Raw genomic sequence first — 20,715 nt, 5'->3', positions numbered from 1 at the left:
ACTGATCAACTAGTCTTTCTTAACCAATACCAAATGGTTTTGATGACTGCTGCTTTATAATATAGTTTTAGATCTGGTATAGCTAGGCCACCTTCATTTGATTTTTTTTCCCCATTAGTTCCCTTGAAAGTCTTGACCTTTTGTTCTTCCAGACGAATTTTGTTATTTTTTTTTCCTAGGTCATTAAAATAGTTTTTTGGGAGTCTGATTGGTATAGCACCAAATGAATAGATTAGTTTAGGTAGTATTGTCATCTTTATTATATTTATTCCACCTATACAAAAGCACTTAATATTTTTCCAATTAATTAGACCTAACTTTATTTGTGTGGAAAGTGTTTTGTAGTTTTGCTCATATAGTTCCTGACTTTCACTTGGCAGATAGATTCCTAAATATTTTATATTATCAACATTTAGTTTAAATGGAATTTCTCTTTGTAACTCTGTTGGATTTTGTTAGTGATATATAGGAATGCTGATGATTTATGTGGGTTTATTTTGTATCGTGCAACTTTGCTAAAGTTGAGGATTATTTTTAATAGCTTTTTTGGGGTTCTCTATACCATCATATCATCTGCAAAGAGTGATAATTTGGTTTCCTCATTACCTCCTCTAATTCCTTTAATCTCTTTCTCAATTCTTATTGCCAAAGCTAGCATTTCTAATACAATGTTGAATAATAATGGTGATAGTGGGCAACCTTGTTTCACTCGATCTTAATGGGAATGGTATAAGAATAAATGGACTTTTCCTTAAAATAGTCAGTAGCAGATGCTACTTATACTAAGTGTTTTTAATAAGAGTGGATGTTGGATTTTATCAAATGCTTTTATTGCATCTATTGAGATGATCATATGGTTTTTGTTAATTTGGTTATTGATATAGTTAATTATGGTAATAATTTTTCTAATGTTAAACTAGCTCTGCATTCAGCCTTGCACTTTAAGTCCTACTTGGTCATGGTTTATTATCCTGGGGATGATTTTCTGTAATCTTTTTGCTAATATTTTATTTAAGATTTTATATTCATTAGGGAGATTGGTCTATAATTTTCTTTCTCTCTTTTCAACCTACCTGGTTTAGGTATTAGTACCATATCTGTATCATAAAAGGAATTTGGTAGTACTCCTTCAATCTCTATTTTTTCAAATAATTTATATAACATTGGAGTTAATTGTACTTTAAATGTTTGGTAGAATTTCCATGTAAATCCATATGGTCCTGGGGATTTTTTCTTAGGAAGTTGATTAATAACTTGTTCTATTTCTTTTTCTAAAATGGGACTATTTAAGCAAATTACTTCTTCTTCTGTTAATCTGGGAAGCCTATATTTTTGAAAGAATTCATCCATTTCACTTAGGTTATCAAACTTATTGGCATAAAGTTGGGCAAAGTAGCTCTTAATTATTGCTCTAATTTCCTCTTCATTGGTGGATAGTTCTCCCTTTTCATTTTTAAGACTAACAATTTGATTTTCCTCTTTCCTTTTTCTTTTTTTTCCCCCCCTGAGGCTGGGGTTAAGTGACTTGCCCAGGGTCACACAGCTAGGAAATATTAAGTGTCTGAGACCAGATTTGAACTCGAGTCCTCCTGAATTCAAGACTGGTGCTCTATCCACTGCGCCACCTAGCTGCCCCCCTTTCCTTTTTCTAATCATGTTTACCAAAGGTTTATCTATTTTATTGGTTTATTCATAAAACCAACTCTTAGTTTTATTTATTAATTTAATTTTTCTTTTAAACTTTCAATTTTATCAATTTCTCCTTTTAATTTTAGAATTTCAAGTTTAGTATTTGATTGGGGGGTTTTAATTTAATCTTTTTCTAGCTTTTTAAGTTGCAAGCCCAATTCATTGATTTTCTCTTTCTCTATTTTATTCAAGTAAGCCTCTAAAGATATAAAATTTCCCCTTATTACCACTTTGGCTGCATCTTACACATTTTGGTATGTTGTCTCATTGTTGTCATTCTCTTGAGTGAAATTATTAATTGTGTCTATCATTTGCCGCTTCACTCATTCCTTCTTTAGGATGAGATTATTTAGTTTCCAATTACTTTTTGGTCTATTTACCCTTAGCTTTATGTTGAATGTAGTTTTTATTGCATTGTGATCTGAAAAGAAAGCACTTACTATTTCTGCCTTTCTGCATTTAATTTTGAGGTCTTTGTGTCCTAATATGTGGTCAATTTTTGTATAGTTCCATGAACTGCTGAGAAAAAAGTGTATTCCTTTATCTTTCTATTCAGTTTTCTCCAAAGATCTATCATACCTAACATTTCTAGTATTCTATTTATCTCTTTAACTTTTTTCTTATTTGTTTTGTGGTTTGATTTATCTAATTCTGAGAGAATGCAAGGTTGAGATCTCCCACTATTATAGTTTTGCTGTCTATTTCTTCTTGCAACTTTCTTCACTTCTTTAGGAATTTAGATGCTTTGCCACTTGGTGCATATGTTTAGTATTAATATTTCTTCATTGTCTATGCTACCATTTAGCAAGATATGATTTTCTTACTTATCTCTTTTAATTAGATCAATTTTTGCTTTTGCTTGATCTGAGATAAGGGTGGCTATCCCTGCTTTTTTATTTCTTTTGACTCATGATAGATTCTGCTCCAGCCTTTTACCTTTACTCTGTATGTATCACCCTCCTTTAAATGTGTTTCCTGTAAACAACATAATGTAGGATTCTGGCTTTTGATCCAGTAGGCTATTTGCCTCTGCTTTATGTAAGAGTTCGTTCACATTTGTGGTTAAAACTACTAATTCTATATTTCCTGCCATCTTATTATCCCTCTATTATGCTTTTCTTTTTCTTTCCTCCCTTATCCCCCTTCCCAGTATTAAACTTATGGGCACTCCTTGCCTCAAGCAGCTCTCCTTCTTTAGAATCCTTCCCCTTTCTTATATCTTTCCCTTATTATTCTTTTCCTTTTCCCTTTTCCTCTCTCACTTTGTAATGAGGTAAGAGAAGTTTCTCTGTAAACCAAATATATCTATTTTTTTCTCTTTGAGTCAAATCTGATGAGAGTAAGATTTACACCATGTTCCTCCCCCTCCACTAAATTCCCTCAGATATGATAAGTTTACTTTGCTTCTTCGTTGGATGTAATTTCCCTATTTTTATCTCCCCCTTTCCCTTTTTCTGATATTATCCCCTTTCTACTTCTACTTTCTTTTTTTTTTAAATTATATAAGTAAAATCAAATTATATATGCACTGTTTATGTATGTCCACAACAGAAATACAGTTCTCAAGAGTTCGTTTCATCTTTTTCTGTTTCTCGAGTCATATAGTTAGAGGTCACATTTTTTGTTTAGCTCTGGTTTTTTCATTAGAAACAAATAGAATTCATCTGTGTCATTAAATGTCCATCTTCTTCCCTGGAAGAAAATGCTCGGCTTAGCTGGGTAGTTTATTCTTGGCTTCATTCCAAGTTCTTTTGCCTTTCGGAAAATCAAGATTCCAGGCCTTTTGATCCTTTAATGTGGAAGCAGCTAGATTCTGAATAATCCTTATTGTGGCTCCTTGATATTTGAATTTTTTTTTTTTTTTCTGGATGCTTGTAATATTTTTTCTTTCATTTGATAGTTCTGAAATTTAGCTGCAACATTCCTTAGAGTTTCTATTTTAGGGTCTCTTTCAGAAAGTATTTGATGATTCTTTCATTAGAAAGGCATTTGCCTATTTTACCTTCTGATTCTATTACAGCTGAGCAGTTCTTGATGTTTTCCTGTGAAATAGTGTTTAGTTTGTTTTTCATCATAATTTTCAAGAAGTCCAATCGTCCTCAGATTATCTCTCCTACATCTGTGTTTCCAGGTTTGTTGTTTTTCTAAGTAAATATTTATTTTATTTCTATTTTTTTGGCTTTGCTTTACTGATTCTTGATGTCTCAATGAATCATTCATTTCTATTTGTTCAGTTCTGATTTTTAATGAGTTATTTTCTTCATTAGCTTTTTTTACTTCTTTTTGTATATGTCCAATTGAGTTTTTAAATGAGTTGTTTTGCTCTATGGAATTTTTTTCCAATTCACTAATTTTTTTTTTTTTTTTTTTTTTTTACTGAGTTATTTTCTTTTTCCAATTCACAAATTCTGTTACCCTGTGAGTTCTTTACCTTTTCCAATTCACATTTCCGAAAGTTGTTTTCTTTTTCCACTTTATGAAAATTTCTTTTAGTGAGTTATATGCCTTTTCAGTACTCTCTTGCAGAGATTCTCTTTTCTTTCCCTGTTTTTCTTCTAGCTCTCTTTTATGATCTTTTATAATTTCTTCTAGGAGAGTCTTATGTGATAGGGAGGTTACATCTCCCTTTGGGATTTTGTCTGAAGACTGTCTGCTATTAGTCTCCTTGGGGTTGAAAATCTGCTCTCTTTCTGGTTTGCTTGGCTTTTTTACTTATTTAAAAATCCCTTAGGGTCTGCTTTCAGAGCAAGGAAGTTACCAGCTTCTATAGATAGGGATAGATAGATGTACAATAGCTGTCCTACAGACGGGCTGCAAAAAGTGACCTGGCACAGAAGTGCCCTGGGAAGAGCCCTCCCCCAACCCGTGCAGATTTGTGTCTGCCCTGGGCAAAAGCCCTGTGCTACAGATTGTGGCTGCATAGTTGCGCTGTGGTCTATGCTGAGTCACTTCCGGTGCTGGGTGGGTGTAGCCAGGTCCTGTTAAATTCAAGTCTTTTTTGGAGTACACTCTACCTTAGGCTGATCTACTTCTTTGCAACTAAAGCAGAGCAGTCAAACTGTGGTAGAGTCCTCCCTGCAAATTCTCCACCCTTGGAGACCACCCCTGCCTCTAGTCAGCTCAGTGTACTAGCCTCTGTGTTTTGCCTCCCTGCCTGCTGCTCTGGCCTGTTCCTCTCTCTCTCCTCCCCACTCCCCCCTCAATCAGGACAAACATTTTCTGGTGATCTTCCAGATTTTCTTTGGATGGTAATTTGTTGTACTCCCAGTATCTGTGGATTTTACCAGTCAAGCACTATTTCTGAGGCCGAATTTGGTAATTAGTTGTAAGGGTATAAGGGAGCTTAGAATGACGCTTGTGTCTTCTCTGCCATCTTGGCTCAGCCCCTGTAATCTCATTTTTTATGCCTAAATCATGAGCCCATTTTGACCTTGTCTTAGTATATGGTATTAAGTGTGGGCCAATGCCTAGTTTCTGCCATGCCAGTTTCCAATTTTCCCAGCAGTTTTTGTCAAATAGTGAATTCTTATCCCCAAAATCGGGGTCTTTGGGTTTGTCAAACACTAGATTGCTATAGTTATTGACTATTTTGTCCTGTAAACCTAACCAATTCCACTGATCAATTAGTCTATTTCTTAGCCAATACTAAATGATTTTGGTTACTGCTGCTTTATAATATAGTTTTAGATCTGATACAGTTAAGCCATCTTCATTTGATTTTTTTTTTTTCCCCATTAGTTCCCTTAAAATTCTTGACCTTTTGTCCTTCCATCTGAATTTTGTTGTTATTTTTTTCTAGGTCATTAAAATAGTTTCTTAGGAACCTGATTGGTATAGCACTAAATAAATAGATTACTTTAGGGAGTATTGTCATCTTTATTATATTTGCTTGGCCTATCCAAGAGCACTTAATATTTTTCCAACTGATTCAATCTGGCTTTATTTTTATGGCAAGTGTTTTGTAGTTTTGCTCATATAATTCCTGACTTTCCCTTGGCAGATAGATTCCCAAATATTTTATACTATAGTTATTTTAAATGGAATTTCTCATTGTATCTCTTCCTGTTGAATTTTGTTAGTGATGTATAAAAATGCTGAGGATTTATGTGGATTTATTTTGTATCCTGCAACTTCGTTAAAGTTGTGAATTATTTCTAATAGCTTTTTTGTTAGAATCTCTGGGGTTCTCTAAGTATACCATCATATCATCTGCAAAGAGTGGTTTCCTCATTACCTCCTCTAATTCCTGTAATCTCTTTCTCAACTCTTATTGCCGAGGCTAGCATTTCTAATACAATATTGAATAGTAATGGTGATAGTGGGCAACCTTGTTTCACTCCTGATCTTATTGGGTATGGTTCCAATTTATCCCCATTACCTATGATTCTTACTGATGGTTTTAAATAGATGCTACTGACTATTTTAAGGAAACGTCCATTTATTCTTATGCTTTCTAGTGTTTTTAATAGGAATGGGTGTTAGATTTTATCAAATGCTTTTTCTGCATCTATTGAGATGATTATATGATTTTTGTTAATTTGGTTACTGATAAGTCAATTATGATAATAGTTTTCCTAATATTGAACCAATCCTGCATTCACCCTTATACTATAAATCCTACTTGGTCGTGGTATATTATCATGGGGATGATTTTCTGTAATCTTTTTTGCAAATATTTTATTTAAGATTTTTGCATCAATATTTATTAGGGAGATTGGGCTATAATTTTCTTTCTCTGTTTTCAACCTAGCTGGTTTAGATATCAGTACTATGTCTGTGTCATAAAAGGAATTTGGTAGGAGTCCTTCAATCCCTATTTTTTCAAACGGTTTATATAGCATTGGAATTAAATGTTCTTTAAATGTGTGGTAGAATTCATATGTAAATCCATTTGGTCCTGGGGATTTTTTCTTAAGGATTTGATTAATAGCTGGTTCTATTTCTTTTTCTAAAATGGGACTGTTTAAGCAAATTACTTCTTCTGTTAATCTGGGCAAGCTATATTTTTGAAGGTATTCATCCATTTCATTTAAGTTATCAAATTTATTGGCATAAAGTTGGGCAAAGTAACTCTTAATTATTGCTCTGATTTTCTCTTCATTGGTGAAAAGTTCTGCCTTTTCATTTTTATGATTAACAATTTAATTTTCCTCTTTCCTTTTTCTAATCAAATTTGCCAAGAGTTTATCTTTTTGGTTGGTTTTTTCATAAAACTCTTAGTTTTACTTATTAATTCAATAGTTTTTTTTTTACTTTCAATTTTATTAATCTCTCCTTTTAATTTTAGAATTTCAAGTTTAGTGTTTGGGGCTTTTTATTTTGCTCTTTTTCTAGCTTTTTTAGTTGCAAGCCTAATTCATTAATTTTTCTCTATTTTATGTAAGTAGGCCTCTAGAAATATAAAATTTCCCCTTGTTACCACTTTGGCTCCCCTTATTAACCACACATTTGCTATGATGTCTGATTATTGTCTTTCTCTTGGATGAAACTATTAATTGTGTCTTTAATTTGCTGTTTCACCCAATCATTCTTTAGGATGAGATTATTTAGTTTCTAATTCCTTTTTGGTCTATTTTCCCTTGGCTTTTTATTGAATGTAATTTTTATTGCATCATGATTTGAAAAGGATGCGTTTATTATTTTTGCCCTTCTGCATTTGAATTTGTAGTCTTTATGTTCTAATATATGGTCATTTTTTGTATAAGTTCCATGAACTGCCGAGAAGAAAGTATATTCCTTTTTTGTCTCAATTTAGTTTTCTCCAATGACCTATCATACCTAACTTTTCTAGTGTTCTACTTACCTCTTTAACTTCTTTCTTATTTATCTAGTTCTGAGAATGCAAGATTGAGCTCTACCATTATTATAGTTTTGCTGTCTATTTCTTCTTGCAACTTTTTTAGCTTTTCCTTTAGGAATTTTCATGCTATACCACTTGGTGCATATATGTTTAATATTGATATTGCTTCAATATCTATGCTACCCTTTAGCAAGATATAGTGCCATTCCTTATCTCTTTTAATTCGATCGATTTTTGCTTTTGCTTGACCTGAGATCAGGATGGCTACCTCTGCTTTTTTGACTTCACCTGAAGTATAATAGATTCTGCTCCAGACTTTTACCTTTACTCATTATGTATGGCCCTGATTCAAGTGTGTTTCCTGTAAAAAACATATTTTTGGATTCTGACTTTTAATCTAGTCTGCTGTCTGCCTCCACTTTGTGGAGAATAGTTTTTGAAATTAGTGATCAAATTTAATTGCTTTTTCTCATTTGATGGACTTGGTGATTTTTTTGAATTGTGAGATTTTCAAGTTAAAAAAGATTATTCTTTTATTCAACAAGCAAATGATTTTTTTTTTTTTTTTTTTTTTTTTTAGTGCTTACTATTTACAAGGGATTTATTTATTAGTCACTGTGAGAAGTTCAAAAGAGTACAAGATATAGCCTTTGTCCTTCTTGAGCTTGCAGAGTAGTTGGGAAGGTCACCAAATGAAAAGAAAAATTTAAGCAGATAGAATGTAAAAGTACAATAAAAGTGCTATAAACTGAATATTAATTCAGATAGTGTAATCCTTTCAGTTGTGTATGTTGACTTGTCTGTCCTCCTTCTCTTCAATCTCCTGTTTCTATAAGACAGGTTTCTATAAGACTGTTTCACTCTTATTCTTGTCATAATGTTGACTTAATCCCCTCCTATCTAATTCTGAGACTTTACCATCTCATTTATTTTTCCAATCTTACACATTTTTTTACTTACTTGCCTACCTTACATATAATACTCCATTTCTTGAATTGGAGGCTGTAGAGAATTCCTCTGCTTCTCACTTCATAGAAACAGTGCCTGGGAAAGCAGGATTTAATTGAATGGGTAATCAAAGAAGTGAGTTACAATAACAGTATGATTCCAATCAAGTCATTCTCTCAGTGTCTAAATTTCCTTAAACTAGGTGTAGCAGTGTATAAAATACTGGAGTTGGAGTCAGGAAATCTTGAATTCAGATCTTATTTCTTGACATTTATTAACTATATGGCCCTGCATATAGCCTATCTCTGCCTCATTTTCCTCATTTATAAAATGTAGATAATAATAGCTTCTACCTTCTGGGGTTGTTGGGAAGACTTCATGACAAAACATGTAAAGTGCTTTGCAAACCTTAAAACATTATAAAAATCTTAGCTATTATTATTGTTTGCAAAATTAGATAATATCATGGAGGACTGTGGTGAAAAAATATTTAAAAATAAAATATAAAATGCTATACAGAATGTAAGAGAATACTAATTTTTAATTCTATATACCTTTTTTGCTATTATAAATTCTGAATCAAAGTCCAAATTAACCGCTTTTTCCGGTAGCATGACCTAGTATATTAACTTTTTAATGAATCTAAAAGTTACTTCTGAGAACTATCTTGAACTAATTATCATTAATGTACAATACAAGTTGGGATTGCCTGTCATGGGGAGGGGGAGGGAATGGAGGGGGGGGGTAATTTGGAAAAATGAATACAAGGGATAATATTATAATAAAAATTACTTATGCATATATACTGTGAAAAAAAATTCTAAAAAAAATGTACAATACAAGTAATAATTGAGTATTTAAAGTTTCATTGACTACAACAACAAAAGCCATATTTTCTGATTTTTATTATAAAACTGGGAAAGGCATAAAAGCTTATTGAGGGAACAGATTATCATATTTTATGCCCCCCTGTGCTGGACAGTTCCCTGCACATAATAGGTGCTTGGTAAGTATTTGTTAAGTGAATAATTGAATGTATTAAACAATGTGATTATAGCACTATTTAATCATAATTTAATGTAATCAACTTTTCTCTAGGTTTTATTGAAAACAACAGCTGGTGATATTGACATAGAACTATGGTCAAAAGAAACTCCTAAAGCATGTCGAAATTTCATTCAACTTTGTATGGAAGGTAATAGTTACACTTACTTTTGGGAAAAAATTAATAGTTGTTAATGTGAAAATTAGTTGTATGGTTCTGTGTCTTATTCCCTTGCTAAATTGTTAAGATTTTTGATAGCTGGGATTCTGTTTTAGCTAAACTTACTTTATGCCCCAGAACCTAGCTCAATATTTTGCTTAATAAATGCTTGTTGAATTTAAATTTGTATTCTTTTATAGTGATGAGACTTTTGTAATAGAACTCTTTTCCCAGGAAGTAAACAATTTAAGACTAAGTTTATTTTCCACTTGTTCAAAAGTCATTGCTAGGCATTCAGCAGATATGTTTTTCTGTAGAAACATTACAAATTGCTATTATATATCCAGGCATAGCCACACAAAAAAACTATGCTATTTTATATGTGATCTATAGTATGGTATCTATATATAGTAGTATATAATATAGTATTTCTTAGGTACATTATTTTAGTAGAATAGATTGTAGAAGAAAGAAAGAGGAGCAAAGATGCCAAGTAAGAGACTTTTTCAATATTCCAGACAAGGAATATTAAGAACCATGGTCGTGGCTCCAATATGGAAAGAAGGGAACAGTTGTGAGGGATGTTACAGAAGTAGAATTGCTTCTTGGCAGTTGATTGGTTATGTATTGTGAGGGAGTAAATTGGGGATGGCTGAGGCATGAGTCTAGATGACTTGAAGAATAATGTTCTCAACAGAAATATGCAAGTGTAAAGGAATAGCACAGCAATATAGAGGAAGTTAATGTGTTTTATTTTGAACAGGTTGAGTTTCAATTGCATATGAAACATACAGGTGTTATCCTATAGATATATTGTGGGACTGAAGCTCATGAGAGACAAGAGACATTCCAAAGTGATAGTCTGAAAAAAATATGTCTCTTCCCAGATTAAGAATTGTCACTGACTCCTATTGCTTTTAGGAAAAAATACAAACTTTAACTCCTCTATCTTTGCAAACTTTCTACAGTTATTTCACCTTATTCACTCTTACACATTCTCATTTACAGCTGAACCAATTTCCTTGCTACTTCTACTTTTTCTTCCCTATCATATCTCTGTGCCTTTGACATGCTTTTCTATAGTTGTGTAATGCAGTCTTTCCTCACGTTTTCTTCTTTAAAAAAATCTTCAAATCAGTGTAGGAGTTTCCTAGAGGAAACTTTCTTAATGTCAAGAAAATTTTCCTAACAATTAGACCTCTACAGAAGTGAAATAAACTGCTTTTAGAGGTGATGGTTTCCTTCTTAAAGATCTTCAAACAGAAACTGGCTGACCACATATTGGGAATGTTATATATAATGGAGTTTCCATTGTGCATGGATTGGATTAGTTGGTTGCTAATGTTTTTTCCAACTTAAAAATTTTGTGATTTTTGTGATGTCTCTGGTTGGTAGTGGTCTTGTCCATCTCAAATTATCTTATGTTCTATTCCTGTAGCAGAATATTTACTTCTTGAAGCAATGAGCTATTTTCTTTTTTGTCTTTTTTTACTCCCTTGGATGATAACTGGAAATGTAATATAAGTGCTACATAAATATTTTCTGAGTGTCTTCTACCTCATCTCTACAGACCTGGACAATTTCTACCTATCTTTTATAGGCTTACTCAAATAATTTTCCTTCATTAAGACACTCATATCACTCAGACCTCATATCAAATAGATCCAGTTTCTTCATCTTTAAATGAAAGGATTATGAGATTTCATGGTAGAGGAATTCCAAGTCAGGGGTGTAAGGCTATCACTAGGCACACATATATTATACAGACATAAAAAAATGAGAAAGTTTACTAATAAAAACTTGATTTCAGAATAAATGGACATGAAAAAGTAAAAAAAAAAAATGTTGTACAAAGGAATATTAGCAAAATCTTATGAAGGCATCAAAACCCAGAAACAAAAACAATGTAGTCAAAATTAGAAGGAAAACAGGAAATTGGAGGAAAAAATTTATAGCAAATTTCTCCAATTAAAGTCTTATTTCTCAAATGTGTAGAGAACTGAATCAAATTTACAAAATAAGAGCCATTCCTCAAGTGATAATTGGTCAAAGGATCTGAAGAGTGGTTTTCTGAAGAAAGCAAAACTATCAGTAGTCATGTGAAAAGATTCTGTATAACACTAATGATAAAGAAATGCAAATTAAAACAACCTTGAGGGACCATCTCACCTCTATCAAACTGGCTAACATGAAAGAAAAATTGTAAATGCTGCAGGGGATATGGAAAAATAGGTTTGCTAATGTACTGTTGATTGACTTGTGACCTGGTTCAACCATTCTGGAGAACAATTTGGAACTCTGCCCAAAGAACTATAAAATTGCATGCTCTATGTATCTTTTGGTCTATTTTTTTTTTCTCTCTCATTTTGTTAAATTATGCAGAAAGAAGAAGCAAACCAGAAATCAGTTGTATATCTGAATACCAAACCTCAAGTAGCAAGGTGCAAAGGAAATAGCTGTGGCTTTAGAATAAGAATTTAAATCCACTTCTTATGTGATCTTACTTTTCTTACCTGTGAAGATCTTGTTTGTTTGTTTGTTTTTGCTACAGTCCCTTGTAGCTCCAAATCTATGATCTTATGGCCTTATTCTTAGAATGTTTGTAATAATAAAAAAAAATGTTTGTACTAGATATAAATGCATGGTTTAACATAAATTTTTAATAACTTTGGGAAAGTATATAATAACTCCCTCCCCCCCCCTTTTTTTTTTCAGTTTAGACTTACAACTTCATCAGTGTAGGGAATTCTCACAATTCATACTAATGAACATTTTCTAATTTTTAAAATTAATTTACAAAACATATGCATGAGTAATCTTTCAACATTGACTCTTGCAAAACTTTGTGTTCCAAATTTTCCTTCCCCCCATCCCCTCCCCTAGATGGCAGGTAATCCAGTACATGTTAAATATGTTTAAAAAAAATATATATATATGTACATGTATATATATACACACATATTTATACAATTTATACATATATATGTATATATATACACACATATTTATACAATTTATACATATTTATTTATATTTATACAATTATCTTGCTGCACAAGAAAAATCAAGAAGGAAAAAAAAAACTGAGAAAGAAAACAAAATGCAAGCAAACAACAACAAAAAAGAATGAAAATGTTATGTTGTGGTCCACACTCAGTTCCCACAATCCTCTCTCTGGATGTATATGACTCTCTTCACAAGATTAATGATTTGTATCATCTCATTTTTGGAAAGAGCCTCTTCCATCAGACTTGATCTTTGTATAATCTTGTTGCTGTGTACAATTGATTCATGTTGTGGCCTCTTTAAGATTCCTTTCTGATTCCCAACCCCCATGGCTGACCTTTGATTTACAAGTCCTGGTCAAAAGCACCCTTTTGAATTCCAATGGGAGATATACAAGCTCACCCAGCCCTCATCAGATCTGATCTAACTTGGGCTATCCCAGCCCCCATTCTAATGATCTGCTCAGGTTTCCCAACCCCCACCTAGCAAATTCTAGCCCTCAATGAAACCCAGCAAGGAACCAACTGGGGACTCCACCCATAGGCCCCTTTAGCCATAAAGGGGCTCTTATAAAAGAGCCAAGCTGGAATCATCTCTTTGCAGAGGGTCAAAACATGCTAGCACCATGCTTTGCACCATGGACTCTCTGTCCACTGGAACTTCTGGTGTACTCTTCTCTTTACCTAATATCTTTTATTAACCAGACTTTAACCTTACTTCCAAACCCCACAATAAACCTCTTTTATCAATCTAGGTTTTCGGGCCTGCAAATTCCTTTACCAGGGGACTCTGCTCCACCACTAGAACTCATTCAACTCTGTATCCTTGCGCCAAATCAAAAGGGGTACAGGGGAGCTCCATTTGACTTCCTGTACCCCGAATTTGCCACTCATTTAGGTACCCCGTATCTAGATCTCATCACAAAGATCTCCTGGTTTTGCTAATTTTACTTAGCAGCTGATGAGCATTTTCACATTAAATATAACTTACAGACTTAGAGAATCATCTTTGGCACTGAGATGTTAATTGATTTTTCCATGATCATATAGATAGTATTTGTCAAAGGCTAGTGCTTCTATGCACATCTCCCAAGGTTAACCATCTATCCACTCTGTCATGAGCACACTTAATAGAAATATGGTATGTTCTTTGTGATCTCATAAAAAATGAAACTGAGAAATTTTGTAAAATAACATAACTCTAGAAGCTTGTAATTATTATTTGTTATTATTTGACTTCTTTTTTAATAAAGCATACATTTATTAAGTACCTATTATATTCAAGATACTTCTAAGTGCTAAGAAAATAGGCAAGGACAGATGATTTCCTAAGAATAGGCTTTTTAAAAGGGCAATCATTTTATTTAAAAGGCACACACAAAAATAACTGATGTAGTGGAAAAGAGAAGAGCTTAGCCATAAAGGAGGTTATGGAAGAAAACAATGTAATAGAAAATAAAATATAGTTAAATGATGAATCTTTGAAACAAGTTACTCTGGGTTTAATAAAACATATTTTATGTTTAAATAATATTGTGAAAATAAACCATTTTGAAAGATTGGAATTCTGAAGAATGCAATAACCAACTCTGATTTCCATGCTTCTCTCCTTCTGACAGAGAAGTGATAGACTAAGCATGAACAATGAGACATGTATTTTTTGGAAGTGGACATTGGAGGAACTTGTTTTGCTTAACTGTGCATATTTGTTACAAGGATTTTCTTAATATTTTTTGATGAGGAGTGGTAAAAAGGAGGGAAAATAAGTTGTTAATTGAAAAAAAAAATTAAATGTGGATTTATAGAATTTAAATCAGTTACTGTTATAATTAGAGTTTAAAAAGCCTGACAGAGACAGGCTGTTTGCTTGGTCAGTCTCATTGGCTAGGAATACCTTGATGTGAAATAAGTGATGTGATTATACCTGCAAAAATTAGAGAGCAGTATCTAGGATGGATTGTGAATAATTGAAAGATATAAAGCCTAGAAGTAGGATAAATTATTGTAGTAATTAAGAAGAAACAAAGGCCTGAAGTAGAGTTTTTCTCTACTTCAGAATGGAATGGACAGATGGATGAAGTAAAGTAAGTGACATAGCAAATAATTGGTTATGATTCTTTTTTTTTTTTTTTTAATAATATTATCCCTTGTATTCATTTTTCCAAATTATCCCCTCCCTCTCTCCACTCCCTCCCCCTGATGACAGGTAATCCCATGCATTTTACATGTGTTATAATATAACCTAGATACAATATGTGTGTGTAAATACCATTTTCTTGTTGCACATTAAGTATTAGATTCCGAAGGTATAAGTAACCTTGGTAGATAAACAGTAGTGCTAACAATTTACATTCACTTCCCAGTGTTCCTTCTCGGGGTGTAGTTATTTCTGTCCATCATTGATCCACTGGAAGTGAGTTGGATCTTCTTTATGTTGAAGATAACCACTTCCATCAGAATACATCTTCATACAGCATTGAAGTGTACAGCGATCTTCTGGTTCTGTTCATTTCACTCAGCATCAGTTGATGTAAGTCTCTCCAAGCCTCTCTGTATTCCTCCTGCTGGTCATTTCTTACAGAGCAATAATATTCCATAACCTTCATATACCATAATTTACCCAATCATTCTCCAATTGATGGGCATCCATTCATCTTCCAGTTTCTAGCTACAACAAAAAGAGTTGCCACAAACATTCTGGCACATACAGGTCCCTTTCCGCTCTTTAGTATTTCCTTGGGATATAATCCCAATAGCAGCAATGCTGGGTCAAAGGGTATGCACAGCCCGATAATTTTTTGGGCATAATTCCAAATTGCTCTCCAGAATGGCTGGATTCTTTCACAACTCCACCAACAATGTATCAGTGTCCCAGTTTTCCCACATCCCCTCCAACATTCATCATTATTTGTTCCTGTCATCTCAGCCAATCTGACAGGTGTGTAGTGGTATCTCAGAGTTGTCTTAATTTGCATTTCTCTGATCAGTAGTGATTTGGAACACTCTTTCATATGAGTGGAAATAGTTTCAATTTCATCATCTGAGAATTGTCTGTTCATATCCTTCGACCATTTATCAATTGGAGAATGGTTTGATTTCTTACAAATTAGGGTCAGTTCTCTATATATTTTGGAAATGAGACCTTTGTCAGAACCTTTACTTTTAAAAATATTTTCCCAATTTGTTACTTCCCTTCTAATCTTGTTTGCATTAGTATTGTTTGTTTAGAAACTTTTTAGTTTGATGTAATCAAAATCTTCTATTTTTGATCAATAATGATCTCTAGCTCTCCTCTGGTCATAAATTCCTTCCTCCTCCACAGGTCTGAGAGGTAGACTATTTTCTGTTTCTCTAATCTATTTATTATCTCATTCTTTATGCCTAAATCATGGACCCATTTTGATCTTATCTTGGTATATGGTGTTAAGTGTGGATCCATATCCAATTTCTGCCATACTAATTTCCAATTTCCCCAACAGTTTTTTCCAAATAATGAATTTTTGTCCCTAATGTTGTATCTTTGGGTTTGTCAGAGATTAGATTGCTATAGATATACCCTTTTTCATCCTTTGTATCTAATCTGTTCCACTGATCGACCGGTCTATTTCTTAGCCAATACCAAATGGTTTTGGTGACTGCTGCTATATAATATAGCTTTAGATCAGGTACACTTAGACCACCTTCCTCTGAGTTTTTTTTCATTAGTTCCCTTGCAATTCTCGACCTTTTATTCTTCCATATGAATTTTGTTGTTATTTTTTCTAGGTCATTAAAATAGTTTCTTGGGAGTCTGATTGGTATAGCACTAAATAAATAGATTAGTTTGGGGAGTATTGTCATCTTTATTATATTCGCTCGGCCTATCCAAGAGCACTGAATGTCTTTCCAATTATTTAAATCTGACTTTATTTTTGTGGCAAGTGTTTTGTAATTTTTCTCATATAATTCCTGACTATTCTTTGATAGATAGATTCCCAGATACTTTATACTCTTAACATTTGTTTGGAATGGAATTTCTCTTTGTATCTCTTGCTGTTGCATTTCGTTGGTGATGTATGGAAAAGCTGAGGATTTATGTGGATTTATTTTGTATCCTGCCACTTTGCTAAAATTCTGAATAATTTCTTTTTTTTTTTTTTTTTTTTTTTTTTAAATTTTTTATTTTATTTTATAATTATAACATTTTTTGACAGTACATATGCATGGGTAATTTTTTACAACATTATCCCTTGCACTTACTTCTATTCAGATTTTTTCCCTTCCTCCCCCAACCCCCTCCCCCAGATGGCAAGCAGTCTTATATATGTTAAATATATTACAGTATAATTTAGATACAATATATGTGTGTAGAACCGAATTTTTTTGTTGCACAGGAAGAATTGGATTCAGAAGGTAAAAATAACAGTTTACATTGATTTCCCAGTGTTCCTTTTCTGGATGTAGCTGGTTCTGTCCATCATTAATCAATTGGAATTGGATTAGTTCTTCTCTATGTTGAAGAAATCCACTTCCATCAGCATACATCCTCGTACAGTATCATTGTTGAAGTGTATAATGATCTTCTGGTTCTGCTCGTTTCACTCAGCATCAGTTGATGTAAGTCTCTCCAAGCCTCTCTGTATTTCTCCTGTTGGTCATTTCTTATAGAACAATAATATTCCATAACATTCATATACCATAGTTTACCCAACCATTCTCCAATTGATGGACATCCATTCATCTTCCAGCTTCTAGCCACTATGAAAAGGGCTGCCACAAACATTTTGGCACATACAGGACCCTTTCCCTTCTCTAGTAGTTCCTTGGGGTATAAGCCCAGTAGTAGTATGGCTGGGTCAAAGGGTATGCACATTTTGATAACTTTTTGGGCATAATTCCAGATTGCTCTCCAGAATGGTTGGATTCTTTCACAACTCCACCAACAATGCATCAGTGTCCCAGTTTTCCCACAGCCCCTCCAACATTCATCGTTATTTGTTCCTGTCATCTTAGCCAATCTGACAGGTGTGTAATGATACCTCAGAGTTGTCTTAATTTGCATTTCTCTGATCAATAGTGATTTGGAACACTCTTTCATATGAGTGGAAATAGTTTTAATTTCATCATCTGAAAATTGTCTGTTCATATCCTTTGACCATTTATCAATTGGAGAATGGCTTGATTTCTTATAAATTAAAGTCAATTCTCTGTATATTTTGGAGATGAGGCCTTTATCAGAACCTTTCACTGTAAAAATTTTTTCCCAATTTGTTACTTCCCTTCTAATCTTGTTTGCATTAGTTTTGTTTGTGCAGAAACTTTTTAATTTGGTGTAATCAAAATGTTCTATTTTGTGATCAATAATGGTCTCTAGTTCTCCCTTGGACACAAACTCCTTCCTCCTCCACAAGTCTGAGAGGTAAACCATCCCATGTTCCTCCAATTTATTTATGATTTCGTTCTTTATGCCTAAATCTTGGACCCATTTTGATCTAATCTTAGTATGTGGTGTTAAATGTGGGTCCATGCCTAGTTTCTGCCATACTAATTTCCAGTTTTCCCAGCAGTTTTTGTCAAATAATGAATTCTTATCCCAAAATTTGGGATCTTTGGGTTTGTCAAAGATTAGATTGCTATTTTTATTCACTATCTTGTCCTGTGAACCTAACCTATGCCACTGATCAACTAGTCTATTTCTTAGCCAATACCAAATGGTTTTGGTGACTGTTGCTTTATAATATAGCTTTAAATCAGGTACACTTAGACCACCTTCCTCTGACTTTTTTTTCATTAGTTCCCTTGCAATTCTCGACCTTTTATTCTTCCATATGAATTTTGTTGTTATTTTTTCTAGGTCATTAAAATAGTTTCTTGGGAGTCTGATTGGTATAGCACTAAATAAATAGATTAGTTTGGGGAGTATTGTCATCTTTATTATATTCGCTCGGCCTATCCAAGAACATTGAATGTCTTTCCAATTATTTAAATCTGACTTTATTTTTGTGGCAAGTGTTTTGTAATTTTGCTCATATAATTCCTGACTCTCCTTTGGTAGATATATTCCCAAATATTTGATACTATCGACTGTTATTTTGAATGGAATTTCTCTTTGTATCTCTTGCTGTTGGATTGTGTTGGTAATGTATAAAAATCCTGAGGATTTATGTGGATTTATTTTGTATCCTGTGACTTTGCTAAAATTCTGAATTATTTCTAATAGCTTTTTAGCAGAGTCTTTGGGGTTCTCTAAGTATACCATCATGTCATCTGTAAAAAGTGACAATTTGATTTCTTCATTTCCTACTCTAATTCCTTGGATCCCTTTCTCAGCTCTTATTGCCAAGGCTAGAGTTTCTAGTACTATATTGAATAGTAATGGTGATAGTGGGCAACCTTGTTTCACTCCTGATCTTACAGGGAAAGGTTCTAGTTTATCACCATTACATATGATGTTTACTGAAGGTTTTAAATATATGCTCCTTATTATTTTAAGGAATAGTCCATTTATTCCTATACTCTCAAGCGTTTTTAGTAGGAATGGATGTTGGATTTTATCAAATGCCTTTTCTGCATCTATTGAGATGATCATATGGTTTTTATTAATTTGATTATTAATATGGTCAATTATACTAATAGTTTTCCTAATATTAAACCAGCCCTGCATTCCTGGTATAAATCCCACTTGGTCATAGTGTATTATTCTGGGGATGATTTTCTGAAGTCTATTTGCTAATATCTTATTTAAGATTTTAGCATCAATATTCATTAAGGAAATTGGTCTATAGTTTTCTTTCTCTGTTTTCAGCCTACCTGGTTTAGGTATCAGTACCATGTCTGTGTCATAGAAGGAATTTGGTAGGACTCCTTCAATCCCTATTTTTTCAAATAGTTTACATAGCATTGGAGTTAGTTGTTCTTTAAATGTTTGGTAGAATTCACCTGTAAATCCATCTGGTCCTGGGGACTTTTTCTTAGGAAGTTGGTTAATAGCTTGGTCTATTTCTTTTTCTGAGATGGGACTATTTAGACTACTTACTTCTTCCTCTGTTAATCTGGGCAAGCTATATTTTTGAAGGTATTCTTCCATTTCTTTTAAGTTATCGAATTTATCGGCATAAAGTTGAGCAAAGTAGCTCCTAATGAATAATTTCTAATAGCTTTTTAGCAGAGTCTTTGGGGTTCTCTAAGTATACCATCATGTCATCTGCAAAGAGTGATAGTTTGATTTCCTCATTTCCTACTCTAATTCCTTGAATCTCTTTCTCAGCTCTTATTGCCGAGGCTAGCGTTTCTAGTACTATATTGAATAGTAATGGTGATAGTGGGCAACCTTGTTTCACTCCTGATCTTACTGGGAAAGGTTGCAGTTTATTTCTATTGCATATTATGCTTATTGACGGTCTTAAATATATGCTCCTGATTATTCTAAGGAATAGTCCATTTATTCCTATACTCTCAAGAGTTTTTAGTAGGAATGGATGTTGGATTTTGTCAAATGCTTTTTCTGCATCTATTGAGATGATCATATGGTTTTTATTAATTTGATTATTAATATGGTCAATTATAGTAATAGTTTTCCTAATATTAAACCAGCCCTGCATTCCTGGTATAAATCCTACTTGATCATAGTGTATTATCCTGGGGATGATTTTCTGAAGTCTTTTTGCTAATATCTTATTTAAGATTTTAGCATCAATATTCATTAAGGAAATTGGTCTATAATTTTCTTTCTCAGTTTTCGATCGACCTGGTATTGGTTATGATTCTAAGAGAGCTTGAATGACTTTTAGTTCTTAGTAGTAGTAAACTGCAGAGCCTGAATTTTCACTTGGATTATTCTTGGAGCAGTAGAAACAGAAACTAGATTGTAAAGGTTAAAAAGGAAGCAGTTCACCAAGAAATGGAAGAAATATTATGTAGATGTCTGATGAGTTTATCTTTGAAGTGATGGTGAATTTTTTTTTTTTTTCCTGAGGCAATTGGGGTTAACTAACTTGTCCAGGGTCACACAGCTAGGAAGTGTCTGAGGCCAGACTTAACTTCAGTGTGAGTGCTCTATCCACTGTGCTACCTAGCTTCCCCAATAGGGT

At 33.3% G+C, this 20,715-nt stretch overlaps 1 protein-coding gene across 2 annotated transcripts in view; it reads left to right on the top strand.

Moving 5' to 3' along the window:
• The window catches only part of CWC27 (CWC27 spliceosome associated cyclophilin), a 286,252-nt gene that overhangs the window by 5,778 nt on the left and 259,759 nt on the right, over nt 1-20,715 (top strand). For both annotated transcript variants that reach the window (XM_074282412.1, XM_074282411.1), the window contains exon 2: nt 9,536-9,632. In XM_074282412.1, the coding sequence (XP_074138513.1) occupies nt 9,536-9,632 (97 nt within the window). The remainder of the gene's footprint in view (nt 1-9,535; nt 9,633-20,715) is intronic.

Source organism: Sminthopsis crassicaudata, chromosome 1 (assembly GCF_048593235.1).
Source record: "Sminthopsis crassicaudata isolate SCR6 chromosome 1, ASM4859323v1, whole genome shotgun sequence".
Classification (NCBI taxonomy): Eukaryota; Metazoa; Chordata; class Mammalia; order Dasyuromorphia; family Dasyuridae; genus Sminthopsis; species Sminthopsis crassicaudata.
The sequence above is the reverse complement of the archived record's forward strand: the minus strand, read 5'-3'. Positions and strand labels throughout refer to the sequence as shown.